This window comes from Choloepus didactylus, chromosome 18 (genome assembly GCF_015220235.1).
Source record: "Choloepus didactylus isolate mChoDid1 chromosome 18, mChoDid1.pri, whole genome shotgun sequence".
In the NCBI taxonomy this organism is placed as follows: Eukaryota; Metazoa; Chordata; class Mammalia; order Pilosa; family Megalonychidae; genus Choloepus; species Choloepus didactylus.
Genome location: NC_051324.1, coordinates 68,556,190 through 68,578,503, shown reverse-complemented (window position 1 = coordinate 68,578,503; position 22,314 = coordinate 68,556,190). Strand labels below are relative to the sequence as shown.

The window sequence follows — 22,314 nt, the reverse complement described above, 5'->3', positions numbered from 1 at the left end:
CCATGTGCTGTACTGGTCTCTGGGCCTTGCTGACTGGACATTAAACATTCTTTGGGGGTCTGGTTGTCCCCCTTAGAATAAACCCCCAACCAAGAAAAAAGTTAGTTGGAATCACAAACAGCCTTTGTCAGCCTGGAAGGCAAGGGATCTGGGTTAAAAATATCTTATCATTAATAAGTGCCCCTCCCCCTAAATTAATTCACATGGATTTAGTAGCAGAAATTCCTCCCAAATAGAGGATAAAGCTGTTTAATTCTGAGCAGTTATGGTGCATTCCAAATTATTCTGCTGTGCGCTACATGGTTTGATAGACGTGGACGTGAATTTTACCAACGTGTTGTCTGCTGCCACCTGTAACAGGTTCTGATCTACTATAAATTCGTCTTCCACTTAAGGCTTATTAGTGATATGACTGGACCATCACACAGAAGGCACCTCTTTGCTCCTAAAAACATCTGTCTTCTCCACTTGGCCAAGGACCTTTGGCAAACAGGGCCACAGGGTCTCCTGAATCCAGGACACGCCTGCGTCTTTTGGGAGCCCGTTCCTCCCCGAGCCTCACACACAGACATCCTCAGAAGGCTCAGGCTAGAAACAAGCCCACGCTCACCGCAGGCTGCATCCCTTCGGCCCTGCCAGGGACTCACGTGAGATTATCACCCAGAAGAGACGGTGCCCTTACTCATTGTAAGTCATCTTGGGGCCACTAAACTAGATCAAGAGAAGTTTGAGTGCCCAGGGCTCTCCCCTTCCCTTCTGTTAGGGGGAAATAATACTTGGGTTTCTCTTCCTGGAATTGAGCAGGAATGAGGGGAGATGTCTGTCCCAGCTCTCCGCAGGACCCGGTTCACCAACCTGAGCTCTGGAAAAATATTCATGACAAAGGCACGGGCTGCCAGGGACAGGAGAGTCGTGGGGCTGGCTACGGGGTGAGCTTGGGCATAGCCTCACCCAATTCACCTCCCTGGGGAGCTGTTCTTGTCCTCACATCCATCTCAGCACCCAAAGGTGATGCTGGGCTGGGGACTGAGCTCCAAGGGCACAGGAGCCAGGACAGAGGAAGAGGATGCTACAGGGACCTCCTTCCCAGAGTCTGGAGCTGTGCATGGCTCTATCCTTGGTGGCCAGTATCACACAGGCTCTCCCTGGGGGGCTGTGGGACTCTAGAGCATGTCCTGAGGCCAAGGACATGAGTCTTCTCCAATGAGAGACAATCAAGGTACCCCGTAATTACCAGCTGCCCTAGGCAAGGAAGAAATGTACACACCTCCCCATCCAGAAACAGCACAATCTTGAGTCCTAGAACGTTCTTGTCTATGGGGCCTCCCCAAGTCCCACAAGCCTAAGTCCCAGAGAGGTCTAGATCTGCCCCCACATCTGGTCCAGGACTCTCAGCTGGCCCGAGACTCCAGCCCCGAGACGTCACTCATTTAGCCACTGCAGGCCCCACTGCCCTTCCTGAAGACGTTAGATCCAGGTAGCACCAGGGCTCTAACATCTGCCCCTGCCCCAGGAGCCACTTTCCCAACTGGCTGGAAAGTCCAAGGAGGAGGAGAGCACAGGGAGAACGTGATGGGCATCTGCAGGTGCCCAGAGCCCCAGATGCCACTGAGGTCTGCAAACGCCACAGATTCCTTTGTGGGGTTCCCCGTAAGGAAATGCTGGACAAAGAGCTTCTCTGGCTGGAAGCAGTGTGGCGGACCCCACCCCAGATGGGGAGGGGCAGGCAGGGTTGGCCCTGGCTGTTGGTGGAGCCTGGTTCATCAGAGGCAGCAGGACCGGGCACAAAGGGGCACATGGGTGAAGCTCCAAAAGGGCTCAGATCTGGGACCCACAGGCCACGAAGAGAAGCTGTCTGTCCAGGTCTCGGCCGAGCTCTGCTCCCAGCTCAGTGTCCTTCCACGGTCCAGGGGAGGAGGGCCAGGGCAACTCTCCACCATGGCTTAGCTCCGAAAACTCACAGAGATCCACCACGGTGCAGTGGGAGAAGCTGATGCCGGAAACACCAAAAGATGGCCAGGCCAGGACGGTCCATCAGGGGTCCTTGGGGTCAAGAAAGGGGCATCTGAGGCACATCGTTTGCAGTAAGGAGGACAGACGGCCATCTGGAGAACCACAGCCTGGGGATGCCCCCGCCATCTCAAGGAGCAGCCAGCAGGAGCTGTGATTTAGGGGCGTGCCCAGTAGGGAGGGGGTGGAAGCAGGAGTCCTGCAGCCTCAGTTGCTTTGGGACCAGGAGATCAGGGGCTGGGCAGGAAGGAGGGTGAGCCCCACGAGCCCCCGTCCCAGGCCTCCAGACTTCCAGCCCCCCACCCTGTCCACTGCTTCTGATCGGTGGCCTCTGTCCCCTCCCAGTTCCAGTGACCAGGGCGGGAAAGGGGCTGGGCCCTGCCCCACCTGGGCACAGAGCCATGAGGACATCGGGACGACGTGCAGTCCAGGGAAGGAGGACGTCTACCATCTTGTTTTATTTTGTGGGGACTGAGCCTAAAGTAACCAGAAAGAACAAGTGTCACAGGGGAACCCTGCCTCAGTTTGGGGCCTGAGGACCGTTTTATTAAAAAAAAATTTTGGTCCCCAGGGAGCTGGTGCAGTATGAACATAGAAGGAAAGGTTTGGGAGAAGTTTTCTTTCTCTTCCGGCAACCTGGCAACCCTTCTCTCCCTTACCAGCAATATTTTTTTTTCCTACAACCAGTGACAGAAAATAGCTTCTGGCTGGTTGAGGAGAAACATTCCCCAGCCTGGGAGGGGCCTCGCCCAGCCTTGGGCCAACGTCCAGGGGTCAGGGTGATGCTGGCGTGTCCATGAAGCTGGACATCTTAGCATGGGCGGAGCCCAGGCCATGGGGACCCACAGGCAGCCCCAGAGTGGACCGGGAAAAGACCACTGGGCTTTGGTGTCTCAAGAAAACCTGGCCAGTCTTGGTCTGAGCACTTCTAGAGGCTGTGACCATAAGGAAGCTGGGGGGGTGGCAGGACACCTACAGCCCCATGTAAGTCGAGAGAGAATACTGGTCCTGCCTACCACCCAGGGCAGCCACGGGGTCAGGCAGCCAGTGAGGAAAGGCTCCATTTACTGTCAAGAACCAAGCAATGGACACTGGCAACGGCTGCCTGGGAATGACACTAACCAGGAACTAGCCCTAACTTCTGCCACCTTTGTAAACCCACCTTTGCAAACAAGCCCTGGTCCCCTCCCAGCCATTCCCGGCAGCAAATGACACATGGTGAACAGCACGGAGCTGAATTCTCCACTGCGTCCCTGAAAGCATCTTAACCATCACTTCCCCAGGCAGAGCGGAAGCAAGTCAATTTTCCTTCCACATTCCCGACCCAGAACCACCTTCTCCTGGGCCCACCTTCCCTGCCCCGTCCCCAGGTACAGCAGTGGAGGGCATCCGGAGGAAAGCTGCACAGACGGCTTCTCAGCCAAGCCCAGAGGCCGGGCTGGATCCCATGCATCAGCTGGGCCCAGATCACACTGACCACACAGAACGCGGGGGTTCTACTACAGAACTCCCCTCTGCTGGAGGGGCCGGCTACATGACTGCCGAGAAGGAACAGGCAGCACCAGATGTAAACTGAGAAAGAGGACACGGGTGGGTTGAGGAATCACTCACAGACCATGGTGGGCGAGTTTCATTGGACACCAAGAGCCCAGGTTGGAAACGACATTCCCAGAGGAAGGGTTAATAAAGCAGAAACACGTTTATTTGGCACCCTCGTTCCTCCCAGAGGAAATCCCTCCAGGTTGCTGGGGTCTCTCCAAGGGCCCCGAGAACTGTGGGCGCTGACCGGCCGCCCCCCAGGAGAACACTGTCTGGCTGGAGCACAGACCCGGAGGTGACCCCAGCCTCAAGCTGGGCTTGGCCGCCAGACTCCACGAACACTGAGGCGGGGGTGCCCAAGGCACCCAGCCAAACGTCGGCACACAGGGGGGGCTGCACAGCTCTGGGCCAGTGAGGGGGTGGAGGGAGCGTGGGGTTCCTGGGGTCCCCCCATCCCCCACGAGGCCTGCTGGCCGCCTCCTGCTGCCAACTGATTCAGTCCCACGCGTAGGGGTTTCTAAAGACCTGTGAGCTCTTGCCGTCTTGGGTTGGGGTGGCCGTGGGGTGGCTCTGGGCAGCATACATGTCCTCGGCCCGCAGGGTGGAGTTGGCACTGCCCATCACCTGGCTGTTGGCGGTGGCCCGCGGGAGGATGACATCGTAAGCGCCTTCAGACTGGAAGAAGAACAGACGGCCTCGCGGTCAGGGGTTGGGAGCCAGGTTCCGCTGAGGCAGAAACACACACGCGCGCCTTCCTGCAGGGCCGTGGCTGCCAGCGCCCCCGCCTCCCCTGGCCTAAGCCGGGCCCCAGCTGCTGAGGGGCCTGAGACGGACGCTGGCTCTGCCTCCCGCAACCAGGGGCTGACTGTGAGCCCCTTAGCTCACCCCGGTCAGGGGGCTTCCCAGAGGGGCTGCTTCTCGGCAGGAGGGTCCTCTCCTCAAGCCCCTCCTGCTCCCAATTCCTTAGGGAAACCAGTAGGGGGCCCACGGAGGGCAGACCAGGTGGAGTTGCAAATGTCAAGGTGGTAACGGGCCCAGCTCCTCTCTCCAAGACCCCTACCCTCATTCGCCCAAATACCACTATCACCCCCAGCAGCCTCCCAGTCGCCGCCCGCCTGGCCAAGGACACCCACACAGGCCTCGTCTTGGGGTCTGGGCTGGCCACTCTGATTTTGAGACTTAATACCTACCTGAATTCTCTTTTTGCTCCCGTGTGGGTCACAGCTGAGGGCTGTGGGGTGCAGAAGGGAGCCCGCCTGCCTTATCCCCTGGAAAAGGGCTGCGGCCACACACTGTAGCTCCAGGGCCCCAGACCCTCCTTCAGCCTTATCAGACCTATGGGGTCCTCCCTCCTGCTTCCAATCTCCAGTCCCTTGCAGTTTCCGGAACATTCAGATGGGGGTGGAGCACACACAAAGCCCTGATTTAGTGTTTGTAGGTTTCCCTGGGGTGATTACTCTCATCACGGCAGATGCCAAGCTACCCCCAGGACATCACTGACAAAATGCCAATAACTGGCTCCAGCACCCCACTGGCCCCACCCCAGAGTTTCAGATTCAGCCAGTCTCAGGCAGGGGCGGTCAGAGCGTTTTTTAGCAAGTTCCCTTCTGATACTGAACGCTGTGGCCTGGGGACCACATTTTGAGAACCCCTGGGCTAGATAAAATATCCCTGTTTATTTGGGCATTCTCCCTTCCCCTTCACTCTGCACCCCCACATGCACCTAAAGCTAGAATCAACACACACAGGGGGTTGAGGGGGCAGCCACAGAAGAGGGAGGACACTAAGGAAAAGGGTACATCCAGGCAAAAGGGGGGCCAGTGGCCTCTGCTCCCCGTCCTCTGCCAGCAGGTTCAGGCTCAGGGAGAGGAAAGAAGCTGGGTCTAGAAGTTACAGATAAACCGGCTTCACCCTTCCCCTGGCTCACCGAGGGGAGGGGGACAGGAACGCCACGCTGCTGACCTCCCTTGCTTCCTGTTCCCAGAGTCCCGCCAAGGCCCCCCTGACCTCTCCCCTCGGCGACTGCCAGCCGGTGGGGAGGAACATATATGGAGAGAACGAGACTCCAACCCGCCGTCTTCCTGTTCCCACCCCCCTCCCTTGGCTAATGGAGCATCTGGTTTCCAGAACCCAGGGGAGATATAAGGTCAAGAGCTGCTGCCTGTTGGCAGGGGGAGGGGAGTCAAGGCTCTCTTGGGACAGCTGAGGTTGAGGAGTAAATATTTATCCCGGTCCTGCTGCATGTGGCCCCCTGCCCCTTGGGGGGGCACCAAGAATGACACCTAGCCTAGCCGAGACCATCCTTCGTTCCTCCCCATGCTCCTCGGGGTGAAGCTGGCAGCTCCCGCCAGCTCAGTGAGAGTTTGTTCCTGCCCCAGTCTGTGTGTGCCCCAAAGACAAAGGGCAGGTTGCTCTGCAGGGTCACCAAAGCAGTGGACACATCGACTCCATGGAAAGGGCATGAAGAATTGGGGCTCCCGGTTCCCCGTGGCAGATGTGCCAGATAGGAGAAGCCCTGCCTTCTCCCCGCCACCACCTCCACACCCCAACCCTGCACTGGCCATGCAGCCCTCCCCCGAGGCTGGGAACCCACTCACCGGGACCTTGTGCATCAGGGCCATCTCGGTGGGCTGGTACACACTCGTCAGCAGCTGCCCATTGTACCCACTGTATGGAGACACCGGTCGCTTCGCTGGGAGGAAAAATGGGAGCGGTTTGAGGGCACCTACACACTCAGCTTCCTTTCCACCTCCTACAGCCCAAGCAAGGCTCCCAGGGGCAGGGAAAGGGGAAGGATGAGCCGGGCCAGCCCTGGTATAGCATCTGACCCAGGGAGGAAGCCGTGGCCAAGGGTGGCCACGGGTGGACAGTGGGGGGAAGGTTATGGGCGTGTGGGCTCCTGTCCCAAAGCCCGACAAGGCTTGGCTCCCCCTTGGCTTCCCCTGCAGCTGGGGAACCCCCCACAACCCCACAGCTCAGGAATGCTCCGTCAGCAGCCTTCCCATCCCCATCCGCCCTCCTGGGGCCAGAGGCCAACCAGGGCACATGGGCCTTTGGCCGCCTTCCAAGATGGCTGGCCTCCAGCTCTGGCCTCCACGGCTGGGGGCGGCTGCCAGGCCCAGGGGTACACATAGCCAAGGCCCCTCAGCCCGAGGTCCCCACCCAGCCTTGCCAAGGGGACCGAATTCACTTCCCGTCCTGAGGCCCCTTGGCAAGTTTCCAGAACTATTTTCAGCTCCAGGAACACTTGCCCTGCCTTCGGGTGTTGATCTCCTGATCTGTTCCACCCTGCTGGACACTCAGGGGGTGTCTGGGGAAGGCTGCTGACCAGCCCCCTGGGCCCAGCAGCAAGCCGGCCGGACGCCCGTCTCCTGCAGGCTGATGAGCCGGCGACTGGGAGGGCACAGCTGAGAGAAGGCTTCCTAAGTGCTGGGCTCGCACTATTGATTTTTCCATTTGAGGAAAAAAAAAAACCTCAGGGCCCCAGGAGTGTTTGCTTTGGGACAAAGGCTGGGAACCATCAGGCCCTGACAAACAGGCACAAGAGTGAGAGTGGAGGTGGGGGTGGGCGGCCGGCCTCCCCATCCCTTCTTCAATTGCCCCCACCCCCACCACTCAACCAGCCCAGAGGATGAGGGGGAGGGAGGGGAGCACACAGCTCAGGTGCACACATCAGAGATCAGGTGCCTGGTGGGACAAGGGCCATTCCATTCCCCAAAGCAGGGCACTCACAGCGTCAAGAGGCAGACTGCACTCTGCTTCTGGAACTTCCATCACCTCTGACCCTGACCTCCCAGCAGAGGCCTGAGGCCAGGGCTTAATAACTGGGCAGTTAAAGAAAGTCTTAAGCCCCTAAACATCTGGATCAGCACAGAGAGTCTGGGGTCTGGGTCAGGCTTTGGGATGGCACCTCCCAGCTTTCTGGGTCATGTCGGATGAAGGGGCTGTAGCCAGCGGGCTGAGAAGGCACGTGAGACCCTTGGCACAGTGGCTGGCACACAGTAGGTGCTCAATTAATGTTAACGGTCGTTACGGTTAACAAATGGCAGATTCATGAGCCAGAGAAATACTCCTTCCTTCAGGGCCGGGCTAGTCTCCAGGGAGATGGCCATCGTCCTCTCCTGCCGCCCGAGCCGCTCCCCAGAGGGGATGCTTGACACTGGCTGGACAAGCTTCGCTGCCCCCCGCCCCCCACCCCACCTCTCCCGGCTCTTGGGCAACCTCAGCTGAGACCACCGAGGCACTGGAGCTTGCTGGCATCCCCAGTGCTGGACTGGGACAGGAAAACCCCATCCCACTGAAACAGAGCTGGGGCAGGAGACCTCAGGACGAGTCAGTTGGACGTGGGCTGCTTAGATCAACTCAGGGCAGCACAAGTGTTTTTGTTAAAACAAAAACAAACAAAAAAAAAATCAGGACTTTTTAAAAGGAAAACTAAAATGACTATGAAAACGTACATAACCAAAAAACAAGTTCTAGAAGAATATAATATCCTTCATGCATAATAGTATTAGAAGCAGCTAATAGTTAACACATTTCTTAACTTAATCCTCAAAGGAACCCTATGAAATAGTTACCATTCTTACCTCCATTTATAAATGAGGAATCTGAGGCACCAGAGGTGAAATACCAACAGTTAACAGAGGTTAGATCTGGGGACGGAATGGGATAAAGTAGAAATGGAGAGGCAGATGGGCAAAATTATGCTTTATCTGTAATGTCTGAATTTTTACATAAATATTGAAAAAAATTTTAGTGGAACTTTAGAGACTGTACAGAGCCTACAGAACCTTCTGTTGTGCTCAAGAAACCAGCTCCCCGACTGGCAGTGAAAGAAATGGGATGGAGAGTGTCCCGTACCCACCTGAGCCTGGCTCGTCCATGGAAAAAGCCTTGTTCTCCACAAACATGCTCTGGCCCTTCTGCTCTTTCAGGATCGTCTCGTAGCCCACGCCCCGGGTGGGGTACATGTCCCCCTGGTAGCTCTGCTCCGGGCTGGGCTTGGTCACGTGGGAGATCTCGGGGATGACGTAGAAGAGGACGAAGGCCCAGGCGTTGGCGGCGAGGGCGATGGCCAGCGTGGGGTCGTCCCAGGTGGGGCTGTGGTGCTGCTGGTTGCCGTAGGTATACATGACAATCCACACCACCCAGATGGCGATGGAGGTGGCCGTGGTGAGCAGCACGAAGACCCCGTGCTTACGCCAGCGCTTGAAGCGGCCGCACAGGGCAGGCCAGGCCCCGGTGAAGGCCGCCAGCAGCAGCAGCATGACGTAGATGAGCGCCATGACAAAGTCCACATTGGTGATGGCACAGGCAGAGGCCGCCACCCAGCTGGCACTGCCATTGCCCCGGGGCCCCGCCTCGCCGCCTCCGCGGACCAGCGTGATGATCAGCCATTCGATGTTGATGATCACCTCCACCAGGCTCAGCAGCAAGGCCACGGTGAAGGTCACCCAGCCCCGGGGCCCTTGGTTCTTCCGGGCCAGGAAGTTGAGGGCAAAGACGTGGGCCACCAGGCAGGAGAAGCAGATGGCAAAGAGGACCCCGAAGAGGAAGCGTCGGGAGGCACAGGTGGAGAAGTCGGGCTTCACCACACAGGCAAACACCAGGCAGAAGAGGCCCAGGGTCCCCAGCAGGAAGAAGACCTGGGTCCCCAGCAGGCTCCGCTTCTTGGTGTCCTGCACAAAGGGGAGGCTGGCCACAAGGATGATGGTGAGGACAAAAGTGGTGACGATGCCTGCCCCAGCCACTGCCTCCATGACGATGCCCCAGGCCCCGTTGCGGTCACACAGGTTGTAGTAGAGGGGGTTGAGGTCTTGACTGCAGCCAGGCGGGGCACTGTCCTGGGCCTGGGCACCGGGGAGTAGGAAGACGGGCAGTCCCAGGCACATCAGCAAGGCTTTGGGGGTGGCCATCCTGGCTCCCAGGCCGGGCTCCCTCTAGGTCCCTGGAGAAAGGAGAAGAGGCCAGATCAGTCCTCCAAGGCCAGATGCTGACACAGGGGTGTTGCTTTCCCCATCCCGAGGCAGGGCTGACAATGCTGATTAATAATGAGACTCTGTCCCTCTGGGCTTCAGAACCCTTCTTAACACAGAACTCCTGGGAGCCACATCAGCCAGCCAGAGAGGCAAACAAGGTGAAGCCCATTTTCATTCCTATTCCTGACCATGAAAAAGGAGGACATATCACGGAATTAAAGATAACCCCCCATCCACCCAACAACAACAATAAGCCAAGTCCAAAGAGTCCCTGAGGATGACTCCCGCAGAGGAGTCTAGACCCGGTATCGTGGGATGGAGAACATCTTCTTGACCAAAAGGAAATGAAATAAGCTTCAGTGGCAGAAAGATTCCAAAAGGAGCTGAGAGGTCACTCTGGTGGGCACTCTTATGCACGATATAGACAACCATATTTAGGTTCTAACGAATTGGAATAGCTAGCAGTAAATACCTGAAACTATCAAACTACAACCCATAACCCTTGAATCTTGAAGACGATTGTATAAAAATGTAGCTTATGAGGGGTGACAATGTGATTGGGAAAGCCATATGGACCACACTCCCCTTTGTCCAGTGTATGGATGGATGGGTAGAAATATGGAGGCAAAAAAAAGGGCACCCAGTGTTCTTTTTTACTTTAATTGTTCTTTTTCACTTTAATTTTTATTCTTATTATTTTTGTGTGTGTGGTAATGAAACTGATCAAAAATTAATTTTGGTGATGAACACACAATTATATAATGGTACTGTAAACAACTAAATGTTATGCTTTGTATGACTGCATGGTATGTGAATATATCTCAATAAAAATGAATTTAAAAAAAAGCTGGGAGGGCAGGGGGCGGATGGGGGGGGAGGGCACTTGTGAACACACCAAAATCAAAATCAAGAAGCCCATACATTCAGCACTTCTCTACCCTGGGCTTCCAGGGTTCAATAGACCTGGATACTATGCCCCTAAACTCTTGTCGCTGTGATGCCCAAGCCCAGTCCGTGCTTAGTCATCCATTCATTCACTCATTCAATCATTCATTCAACAAGCGACAGTTGAAAAGTTTCATCAGCCCTTCCTACCCCATCCCTTCCACCACGACAGCCCCATACGCCCTTCATTTTCCCACTCTGGTGCCTCTCTCCACTTCAGAATCCAAAGCTCTTTGTGGAGCTCAGTTGCTGGAGTCAAAGATAAAATAAACTAATCCTTCCCCCCAAGGAATCAATGACTTAATGCAAAAATTCTCCTGGGGGCATTTACATTTTAAAAGCAAAAACCAGGCAAGGGCAATACAAAACCCAAAGGAATTTCACTTTAATGCAAGACTTTAGGGCACTGTAGCAGAAGGCAAGAAAGATATCTTTAATTCACACCAGAAAAGTAACTTATTACTCCATCTACTCATTTGACCAAGTCCCCACAGGGAACTACAAGTGCTGGAGATAAGCACCCAGGAAGAAAACCAAATCCCCTGCTCTCAACACCAATTATCTGGATTTTTCCCTGTGTGAAGTGGAGGTAAAGGTTGTGACATGTTAAAAAAAAAAAATTAAAGACAAAATCAGTCGGTTTTCCAGCCAAAGGCCTTAAATTTACAGTTTACATCAAAAAATTATTAAGATGCCCTCAAAAGCATGCTATAAATTCCAAAATTCTCTGAAATGCAGATACTCCACGTTACGATCATCCCATACTTTCAGATAATTAGCCGTAACCCTATCTGTTCCTCCTCACCTCTGAGAGACAGCACTCTCCCGGGACAGCAACCAAGCTTTCCTGGGCTGACAGCGACCACTAGAGGCTATCAGGGGAATAGCATTACTTAACTTTTCCCTACCCTCTTTCCTCCTTCTTCAGGGTCAGGGACATTGTGGGCCCTCTTGGTGTCCCACCAGGTTTTCACCATTCCTAGTTATTTAATCCCATTTTGCACAAAATAGGCAAACAAAGGTCCTAAAACTCAGTCCATAGAAATTGGACTCTATTTTCACTATATCTCTATAACTTATCTCTATAACTGGTAAATGCAAGAACACTGCTACTAAAGAAGTAGCAGTGACAAATGAAACTCAAAAAATTAAGTGAAATTGGCATAAAGATGTTCTCCAAAGCCCTACATGACCCTGGAAAGATTTTTAGGTTCCTTAGCCTTCTCAGTTACTTCCTTCATTTTCCAGTTAAGCTTCTTTTCCCTCAAACACCACCTACCATTAACTCTTCCATAATTAACATTCTTATGTAAATTTACTACTGTTTTATTAAATAACTGACTGGCCTTGTAACTGAGCTTGTTTCTCTTCACTTCTAATGCAATAGTTTCCCTCACATTGTGTTTTAAATAAGCTTTTGCAGGACTCCCTGTAATTGTAAATCAATAAAGCACAAACTCTATTTACAAGCTTCTGTAAAGACAAAAGAGGAACCAGGGATGATGGTGAGTAAGAAGTCACACTGAAACACTCAGGAGATAATTTACGGATAACAACATAAACATCCCATCCCATCTTGACTGTCCTGGCCCACAGCAAACCAGCCGGAACTTGGAGCAAAGTTAGAGCTGAGGAACTGACCGCTGGGAATGGACACCCAGACAGCCTCCGGGCATCCACATCCACGTCCCATCCAGGGCCTCCCACCTCCCTTGGCTGGGACCCAGCGTTAAGAACAGGCCGTCATTCCAAATCAGCAAATATTTACTCCAGCTAGGGCGTGGAGAAGGCCCTGGTGTTCTCAGAGCTATGGAAAATACACAGACGAACAAATACAATCCCTTGACTTGATGGTATTTGGAATCTAATAGAGAGAGAAGGTAGGTATACGACAAACTACACAAGGAAGGATGCAATGGGTGCCATATGACAGAACTGACCTCTGGGAGAAAGAATGGTGCTGTGGGACCACGGGAGGAAAAGTCACTTCCTGCTGTGGGGGCCAGAAAAGACAGAATGGGAAGAAACCAGCCAACAGCATTTTATTAGTATTTTAGCAACCACCTACCATGACCCTAAACACAGCCCAAAGACAGGGGCCCAAAGGAGCTAAGCCTCGAAGCACAGGAGATAGGGATTGACCAGGAGAAGGGGACAGGGAGGAGAGGAAGTGGAAAGAATGGGCAGAAAAGATACCATAAATAGCCCTGAGATGACCAAGTTCAGAGCAAGAAAAAAATCACGTTCGCCACATACAGACTGTGTAAAGGGTAGGTTGCAGCTGGATGGTGACAGGTTAGAAACGCTACATGGGAAGAATTTGGGGCATTATTCTAAAGACCACGGGAGCCAGTGGAGGCTGTTCTTAGCACGTGGGAGAATAACCAGGGTTGTGCTTTAAGAGAGGAGTCTGGCAAAAGGCACAATCAATGTAGTGGGGGCAGGTTTATCCCAGTTTAAAGGTAGAGGCCCAAGGTAAGGGCATGATGGCTAGATCTGAGATCCTTTCCAAAACAAAATCTAAGGACTGGCTAGTAGTCCGGGAAAGGATGCTAAAGCCACAAGTTCAATTCTGCTAACAACCAGGTCTCCTGTGAGCTGTCTGTCTCTCATTCTTCCGGATCCATCTGGCCCTAGAAAAGACCCATCCCCAGCCTTCCCCAGGCACTTGAGCCAGGGCCAGAGAAGCTTCTTGGCTCTCACTCCTATTTCCTCCTGCCTTTGCTGCTGGTCCACCACCATCTTCCTGGCCCTGGCCTTCAAGGCTCACCCGTGCCCATCACTTCCAAGGAAGGAATCAGGAACCTGCGCTCGCCCGTCTCCCCCATCCAGGTACCACTGCTGCCAGGCTGCCCTGAAACTTCCTAGCCCCTCAGTGCCCAGGGTGGGCAAGGAGGGGATGGGGGGAGCTCCTGGACCTTCAGCCTGGATCCCCCTGCTGAGGGTGGGCATGGGGGGAAAATGCCCTGAGTCTTCTGAGATTTGGAGGTCCTTAATGCAATGGTCTTCTCTGGAATTCCCACCCTGATATGTCTCATTTCTCTGGAACCCTGAAAATGGAGGGATGGGTGGGGAAGCAGAAGACTGCACTCAGGTGGGGAAACTGAGCCAGGTGGGCCTGGCTGTTTTCCGCAGCCAGGGATAGGGGTCCTCAGAGGCGAGCAGGAGGGTTAAAGAAAGGGACCTCAGCTCCAGCCCTTCGCCATTCAGCCAGTCAGCTCATGCTACCTTCAAGATGGTGTGTAAAGGGATAAGGACTGGCACAAGAGGGACCCCAGAAGCATCCTGTCCCTCCTCCCAATCCCTGACCCTGCACTTCTCAGGCTGGGCCTGCTGAGCCTTGGACAATAGTCATGCATGTACCCTCTCCCCTACCAGGCTGCGAGGTCTGCAAGGGTTGGGAACAAGCCTTGACTACCTTAGTGTCCTCTGCAACACCCAGCACTGTGCCTTGAACACAGCAGACATTTGAAAATTATCTGCTAAACTGATTCAACACCTGTTTCTCCTGGCCTATCCTGCCTCCTTCATTTTGGAGTCACATCCTCTGCTCCAAGGTTCTAAATGGATCCAAGGAAGAAAGTGGGAGGGCAACCTCCTTCTGCCCCGTGAGTCTCCCCCAACCCTAGCCCCAGCCTCAGATTATTTTCTGGACAAAAGGGCCCTTTTGCTTCACCTCCCTGGAATCAGGCGTACAAGTATTTTTAATCACCTCTGAAATCAGCCTTTCCCAGGCTCAGCCACCCAGCCCCCAGCTCTGGTATGAGTCAGTCCAGTCCAGTTCCTGGATCCCCTTCCTCCCTCTTTACCTCTCCAGGGGGAGCAGAGCGGCCTTGGCAGGGCTGGGGGGCTCCAGAGGCCCATCCAGCCCTGACCGGCTTCACCTTGATGGCAGCAAGGACAGTGGCACGAGGCAGCCAGGGCCCCCTCATCCTTCTTGAGCAGCACCCCCTTCCCTACCCCATCATCGAACCCCGAGAACCCCTAGGGTACGGGATGCCATCCTGGAAAGAGCTCCCTAGGGTTCACAGGCACCCTGACCTGTCTCCCAAGCATGGGTTTCAGGGTAAGTCACAGTGGTTTCCTTCAAGGATGCAGGGACCATTTAAAGCCCCTGCTCAGAGGTGCCTAAGCTGGTCCAGGGGTGCCTGGAGCATCCCCTCCTCCCCTGCCTGCCAGCGCTCCGCAGATGAGATAGGTCGACAGTCTGTGGACATACCGGGAGGCCTTCCCCTTCCTCACGTCCTCCCATCCATCTCCTTTCTCTCCCTGTTTTTGTTTAGGTCCCGTCACCTTCCTCCTCCGCCCAGCAAGAATTATTAAGAATGGGCGCTCAAGATGCCTGAGCCTGGAGGGAGGCCTCTCAGTGCCCACGCTGGGTGAGGAGGGGGTGGGGACAGCTCCCAGAACTTCAGCCTGGATCCCCCTGCCGAGGGTAGGCATGGGGGGCAAAATGCCCTGAGCCTTCTCAGATTTGGAAGTCCTCGGATCAACGGTCTGCTCTGGAATGTCACTCTGGAATGCACCCCACCCCCAAAGGCACCCCTCTCCCAGGCACACCTGAAGGCACACGGGGGACACTCCAGAAGCACAGCAGCCTCTTTGAACGTACTCTACTTCCTGTGCTTTAGGATAAAGCTTACCAAGTTTTTAAGTGATTGGGTTTTCCCAGGTGCAAAATGGCAGGGCCTGGCGGTGGAGAGGTGCTACTCGGCCACCGTGGCCTGAAAGGGTGCGGCCAAAGCAAAGGGAGGGGGGCCCGCAGGGGCTTGAGGCTGCGCAGCCAGGAGTACAGGCGCTTTCATAGTCTGAGATTCCAAGCTTCCCCGCGGGAAGATTCCGAGCCGCCCCTCCCCACCCGTCGCCCCCTTCTGGGATCTACACCCTGCGTCCCTGGACATCGGAAGAGAAAGCGCAGGGGAGTGGCCACTCTTTTTCCCCATTTCCTAGGGCCACCGAAACCTGCCCTTCCTACCCTCGGCAGCGGGCAGTGGAGGGACGCCAGCCCACAAGTCACTATTGACCCTGGCACTCGCGCAGAGGCCAGAGGCGCAGCACCCGGCTCCTCCCGCCCCCAGTCGGGTTTGGAAACTTTTTGCGACAGGAGTTGGCGCACGATCCCCCGGCTGCCCGATTTCCACCCCGGGCCTCTGTCCTCGCCCCCTCCCAGCCTGTCCGACCCGACTCTTCCGGGCGGCGGAGGGGAGGGCGGAGCGGGAAGGCAGCAGCCCTTACCTGGGACGCGCCGCCCGATCGGCTCCGGCGCGGCGTTTGGGGCCAACTCCAGCCCCAGGCGGGGCGCGGGCGGGGAGGAAGGGACTCTGTGCAGGGCGCGGGTCCGGGGCCCAGCCGTGGCCTGGCGTGGCGGGGCCCGGGGGTTCGGGCGCAGGGCCTGCCAGCTCCCCAGGACCGGGGCTTGAGCTGGCCGCGCTCCCTCGCTCACTCTGGCGGCCGAGCTCTCCCCCCGCGCTCCGCGGCTGTTTTCTCAGTGCCGAGGGTGGGCGGGCGTCTGCATCACCGTGACATCACCTCCATTCAGGGCGCTTATCGGGCACCCGCAGGGCTCCAGGTATGTGCAATCCGTCTACCCGGTAACAAAGGCCGCCCGGCCCTGCCCCTCGGACTCACCTCCAGGCTCAGCCGAGTCGCACTTTCCGGCGCTTGAGGGAGTTTCTGGCAAAGCTTGTTTGTGGATTGCTGATGTTTACTGCCACGCCCCCGCACGCAGGCGCGCGCACACTCACGCGCACTCACTTTTTGGACTCTGCTTTCTCTCCGGAAAGCAGTTTGGGGTGCAGCCCAGCACACACCGCGGGCGGGCTCCCCCCTTCTTGCATCTCCGCAAAGCACACAGGATTACACCCGGGGGCTATCTTGGCGCCTCTCTCCGTGGCGGACGCCCAGCCTTTGTCACCTTCGTCCTGGCTCTCGGGTGAAAGACACGCACCCGGCACAGTTCGCTGCTCCGGGGGGGAGGGGGGTGCACACTCAGGCACAAAGTCATTCTTTGTCACTCCTTCTGCGTCCCCCTCCCCTCCCCGAGCTTGCATACGTGGACAAACCACATACCCCAAGTGTCAGCCTCCTGCGCGCACGGTCCTTCCCCAACACCAGTCACCACGTGTACGCGAGAACCCCACCGTGCGCGCTCCTAACGCCGTGGACCAAGCCCAGAACTACCCGGGACCGTGGGCAAGCGTCGCCCAGGGCGCTACTACCCCGCGCCCGTGTTTCCTGCGACCGCCCAGAGACTGTCCCACTCGGCGCGCGTGCTCCCCTCCCCGCGTCCCGGTTCTCTGTTCCGACTTGTCCTAATTAGTCTTCACGGTTCTGTTCCCGGAGGTACAGTGTCTAACCCGGCCCCCGCGGTCTCTGCACTACCGGACTCCGAATCCTCCCCCTCCCGCGGCCGGCGGACTTTTCCACGAGTTCAGATTCCTTGCCTCCGCGCTGCGCACCCCACCCCCACCCTTTCCCCTCAGGTCCTAGTAATCAGCAGGAATGGAACCGCAGAAACAGGGAAGCGAATTCAGGCAGGGACCGCTCCCGCACAGTAAACAAACAAGAGGAGATTTTTCCTGCCGCCTTCCCCCAGGGCTGCGGTCTCCGCGGGGGGTGGGCTCGCGCAGCCGGGGGGCCCGGAGGAGCCCTAGTTAGCAGGCGCTGGAGGCCCGGAGGGGCCGAGGCGCACTGAGAAGGGAGAGCTTGTTGGGCCTGGCCGGGGCCCTGGGGACGCGAGGGAGGGCAGCGCGCCGGGTCTCTGGGGTTCCGGGCCTTGTGACGCCGGGTTGCCTGGGGGATCGCCAGCAGCGCGCGGTCAGAGCCAGTTCGTGGCGCGGCGGGCGACGGGCGTGTTTGCTCACCCCTACGCGCCCGCGGGGGTGGGGGGGGGGATGGGCTGGGGGAGAGGAAGCCGCGGGTCACGGACAAGGGGCTAGCCCGGGGGGAAAGGGGAGGAGCACCCCTCGGGCTATTTGTTGGCGTGCCTCGATCTATTGCAATCTGGAGACCAAATTCACTGTTCAGTGAATCACAAGAGTAGCCGGAGCCGCAAATCTCCGGCTGGCTCCTCCCCCTTGTACACTCGGGAGGGAGCGAATGTGCCTAGCGGCCTGAGCTGGCGCTGGGAACCTGGTTTTCTAGGACCCTGTACCCCTCCCTGGCGTCCTGGGAATTGTTTCAGTTCCTTGAAATATTTAAAAGAAGAGTGCATATCTGCTGCAAAGCTGCGCCTCACTCCTTTTCTACCTACCTCCCCTAACCCCACCTTCCACCCCAAGACTTGGGACCCCAGGTGAGGCTCAGGCAGGTGGGTGCCCCGTCTTCCCCTCGGCAAAGGCCAGCGGCCTATCGGACCTACGTGAGACCGGAAGTCACTCCGGCCTCTGTTTTCTAGTTTCCATTAGAACTAATGCTGAAATCAGTTTGCTGGGAAGGCTCTTTCATTAGCATATGGGAAAAGCCAACAGAAACCTGGGAAAGGTGTAAGGGAAATGTCCTGGGAGGATGTGACTTGTGTGACCCCAAGGATACTAGAGTGAACTGTGGGTCCAGCAGAACGTTCTCAATCTGCATTCAAGCTTGGGAAACCTTTCTCCCCAATACACTCCTTTCCAAGGGGGCAACTAATCTCCCCTCACTCTTGGCCCAAGCAGGGGAAGGTTGGGGTGTCTGGTGCCTGGCCACCCACTGGGAATCGTTTGGAAATCGGCCTGGGCACCCAGGTGGCTGAGATGGCAGTGGAAATGTAGGGCAGCTTTCTGAGAACTGTTTCATCTTTCCCTTGTCACCCCATTTCACTTCTGGAACAGGATCCGCCTTCCAAACAAAGCAAGTCCCTCCGGGCGGATGAGCCGGCCACTGCCACTGGGTCTCCAGGAGCCCTGCTGCCCTCTGCCACAGTCCCCAGGCCGGCCGCTGTGCCATCGACTGGGGTGTTGGCGGTTGGGTCAGTGCGGTGGCCGGCAAGGAGGCTCCCTGGGTGGGGTCGATACTGTTCAAGATTCTGACCACAGATTTATCCATGCCCCCGATGTAATAACCCTATAGGCATATAATCACCCTTTATGAACCCTCATTTTCTAACACTTTGAGAAGTGGTCCCTTAAGGCTCCATCCATCCACTGTTCAAAGAGATCCTGGACTTCCTGGACTGCCAGCCTCAGTGGAGAAGGAGCCCTGCCTGCCTTCTTCCCACTGTATGGTACTTGCTGAGTTTACATTGCAACAGCCTTTATTTGTTGGAATACTTTCTCCTTTGAGCTGCAAGAGTGCCCCACATCCCAGAGTCACCTGCATCCCAGAGCCCCAGGATCCCGCCGCAGAGTCTGAGACATTGACGAGGCCCAGGGCTCAAGGGAGCAGCTCTGCCACCTGCTAGCTGTGTGCTGGGACACCTCACTTCATCTCTCTGCACTCCACTTTACTCTACTGAAAAATGGGATGACAGCACCACCTTCACATCTTGCCACAAGGTCCAAATGAAGCCACACCTAGAATGTTCCTCCCCCAGGCTTGGTGCTTATGGATGCTCAATGGTCAGCTTTACCTTTCCCGGTGTGACTGAGCCTTAGTCCTTTAGGTAAAGAGGTCCAACAGTTTTTCACCCAAACACATGTAAACACATGTAGATACTGCTTCTCCGGCCTTCTTTTGATTCTGTTTCCCCTTGATCAGAGTAAACTTGCATGTCATGCTCTGGCCCTTGGCTTGTGCTATTCCTTTTACCTCCAAAATCCTGTCCCTCCCACCCCTTCTTCTCTATCTGACCAAAACTTTTAAAAATCTGCCCTATCTCAAAGCTCAGCTCCAAGGTCACTTCCTCTGCAAAGCTTCCTTCACCTCCCCCCAAGTCTTCTTCCCCTGCCCCAGAAAGAACCATGGTGAGCTGCCCTATTTACCCAAAGCCTATTATGCATTCATTTATTTATCATTTTCCCTGTTGTGTCATAATTAACCTCAATTATTTTCTCCCCAATTAGACTGTGACCTTTGCAAGAGCAGGGATGTGTCTCCCTCATCTTGTCCATGGCATCTGGCACGTGGTAGATGTTTGCAGTAAATGTGTGTGGAATCCGTAGTATTCTATGTCCAAGACAATAGCAGTGAGTGGCTGAGATACAGCCCCTGGCAGGCACCCACTGTTGACCTCTCCCTTCCACCAGGGGCCATGCTCACCTGCCCAGCTGCACCACACCTTCCTGGGGAGCAGGCAAACCCCAAGCATCCCAGAGAAAGCCACCACCCCAGGGCCAGCCAAGCACCACATTTGGAGCCCAGGGTAGGGGACCCTGGCAACCAGGCTTGGGCTATTGGAGGAACCCATCTTGGAAGTGCTTCCAGATGGTTATGCTCCCTCGAGGGACTTCCTGATCATCTGGGTAGATGGAGTCCTGGATTGCAGTTTCGGCTTGCAGAAGCTCTCACAGGTGCCATTTCCTGCTCTGCGGAGGGGGAGGCCTGCCCCCTTCTTTGGGGTTCAAGTGCCTCTAGGCTTGCGTCTGTCTCTGAATCCAGTGGAGCGAGAAGAGTCCCTCACTGAGTGGGGGTGGGGTTCTTGGCTCCCTGACAGGTAGGTGCTGGACTCCTGTGCTAGGTGGCCCGGCTGCCTCCCAAAGGCTGGTAAACAGATTTTGCATTTGACCTTTCTTTGCTCCTGGGCTCTGTTTTAACTGATTTCTGTCCGGGCTGCAGTGTCGGCCTTAATCTCCTTTTCTCTTAGCTCATAGGACTCCCTGCAGGTTCCACTAGGCTTTTCCTGAAGACTCAGGTGCCAGGATAGCCCTTGGCCCCTTAAGAAGCAGGAAGCCAGGAGCCACAGACCAGGCGAGTTAAACGCTCATTCCTCTCAACCGGCTGCTCAGGATGATCCCTTTGGAAACAGACCCGGAAGTGGGCCCTCAAGCAGAGCCTGCTGGAATGTCACCTGATGCTGAGTCCTTCCGCGGCAGCCACAAAATCTCCTCCTTTATCCCTCCTCCCTGCCCGCTGCTCCCTGGCTGCCAACCAACTCCCCATGGAAGGAGAGAACTGGATTTTCTGAGCTGCTGGGGTCTGGATGGCCTCCATCAACTACTGAGTGAATCCTAGGAGTCAGGCCTCAAAGCCAAGGGCCCCACAATTCAGCCACTCAAGAAACCCCCTTCTGCAAACAAAGAAATGTGTCAACAGTGCAGCAGTTCTTTGCCCCCTTACTTTCAGAAGTCTCAACCCAGACCCAGAACATTCCAGAGGTATACCCTCCACCTCACCCAGGGATTACACTGGCTCCCAAACGGAGTTACCCACTGTTTCCCACCCCACCCCACCTCCGCCAGTCCTCTCACCCTCTGCTCTCTTGCCTCCCTCCCTACCTCGTAAGCTCTGCGGGGAATGGACAGCAGAATTCTTTATACATACAGTAAAAATGGCAATAAATATCGGTGGATTGATTGGCCAGGAGCTGAGAGAGGCTCTCAGCCTTTCTAGGGGGAGACGGGGCTGCCAGTTGCTACCGGGTGTCGGGGCTGCCAGTTGCTACCGGGTGTCGTCTAGCGTGAACCCGGCGCTGAGATCCCTGTCTTCCTCTGGCCCCCTCCCTCTAGATTCCCAGGCCGAGAAGTTCAGAGCACGCTGGCTAGTTTGATAACAAGATCCCGTCATGGCCCACCTCTGCACAGCCCAGTACAAGTTACAAAGTGTATTTTATTTACATTTGACCCTCAATAACCCTATGAGTTTGGTGAGGCAGATATTATTCTCTCCATTCTACAGACTTAAAAACTAAGGTTCATAGAGGTTAAATGATTAGCAGTGGGTTAGAACTTTTGCTTTAACTCCTTTGGGCTTCCACATGGCTCTGCTCATCCCGGAAGCACTTTCCGCACCTCTTATACAGCCCTTATGTGTACTTGTGTCGTATCTCAACCAGGTGCGAGCTCTCTGAGGGCAAGCTGGGTGCCTGATTCATCTTTGTGTCCCCCTTGGTGCCTGGCCCATAGTAGGGACTCAGTCTATCATTGTGAGTTGAAGAAACAGATGAAGGATGAATGAATCTGCCCGGGTCTGCAGAGAAAGATCACACCTGTTGTCAACTACCCTCCCTTCCCCCAACAGTCCCTTGACCCTCAGAAGCAGCCTCAAGACAGAGCCGTGCTGGGAGTTGCCAGGTGTTGGCAGGACCTGTGTGCATCTCCATCTCGGCCCCTTCTTCATTCCCCAACCCTGTCCTTCTACTGGTGGTCACTGGCCCCCAAGGGTCACCCACTCTGTACATCGTCCAACCCGCCCTGTCTTCACCAACTTCTTGGTAAGCTCCAGCCACCAACATAGTTCACTTAACAAAGCATTCCAAAGACCCAGCCCCTACCACTAATGTGAACATTGAAAAATGTAAAACAAACGGTTTATAATATACAATGTAGGGGAACTAGTGATAGAGAGCAATTAAGGAAGGGGTAATGACAACTCAATAAGAACAGATAAGCTATCCTGAGTAAATTTAACGTTCTGGGAATGCCCAAGAATGACTATGGTCTGTTAATTTCTGATGGGTATAGTAGGAACAAGTTCACAGAAATGTTGCTATATTAGGTTACTTTCTTGGGGTAAAGTAGGAACATGTTGGAAGTAGTTATCTTAGGTTTTTTGTCTTTTTCTTACTCCCTTGTTATGGTTTGTTTGAAATTTTTTTACTGTATGTTTTTAAATTCTTTTTTTTTATATCGTTGATTTAAAAAAAAAAAAAGACCCAGCCCCCACCCTCATCCCCTCACCTGGGATTTGATGGCCCCCCTCTTCCCGGGCTCTCCACCCCAGCCAGGACACCGAGGTGATGGGGGGAGAGCCGGGGTGCCACAGGGGA

General features: G+C 55.3%; 1 protein-coding gene across 5 annotated transcripts; it reads right to left on the bottom strand.

The window, feature by feature from the left end:
* Positions 1 to 208: 208 nt before the first annotated feature.
* Positions 209 to 16,630, bottom strand: GPRC5C (G protein-coupled receptor class C group 5 member C). Of its 5 annotated transcripts, XR_005212752.1 has the most exons (6): positions 15,708 to 16,094; positions 8,414 to 9,496; positions 6,147 to 6,241; positions 4,075 to 4,224; positions 2,398 to 2,487; positions 209 to 2,043 (listed from the first exon to the last, which is right to left on the bottom strand). XR_005212752.1 is itself a non-coding variant. In XM_037809670.1 (5 exons), the coding sequence occupies exons 2-5, from the start codon at positions 9,462 to 9,464 to the stop codon at positions 2,035 to 2,037; spliced, it is 1,305 nt and encodes a 434-aa protein (XP_037665598.1). In that variant the 5' UTR covers positions 9,465 to 9,496; positions 15,708 to 16,094; the 3' UTR covers positions 209 to 2,034. The 5 variants fall into 5 exon arrangements, 4 of the variants coding, with proteins under 4 accessions (XP_037665598.1, XP_037665596.1, XP_037665595.1 ...); XM_037809670.1 differs by lacking the exon at positions 2,398 to 2,487; XM_037809668.1 differs by lacking the exons at positions 209 to 2,043; positions 15,708 to 16,094 and adding an exon at positions 16,101 to 16,630 and having other exon boundaries at positions 2,050 to 2,487.
* Positions 16,631 to 22,314: the final 5,684 nt, after the last annotated feature.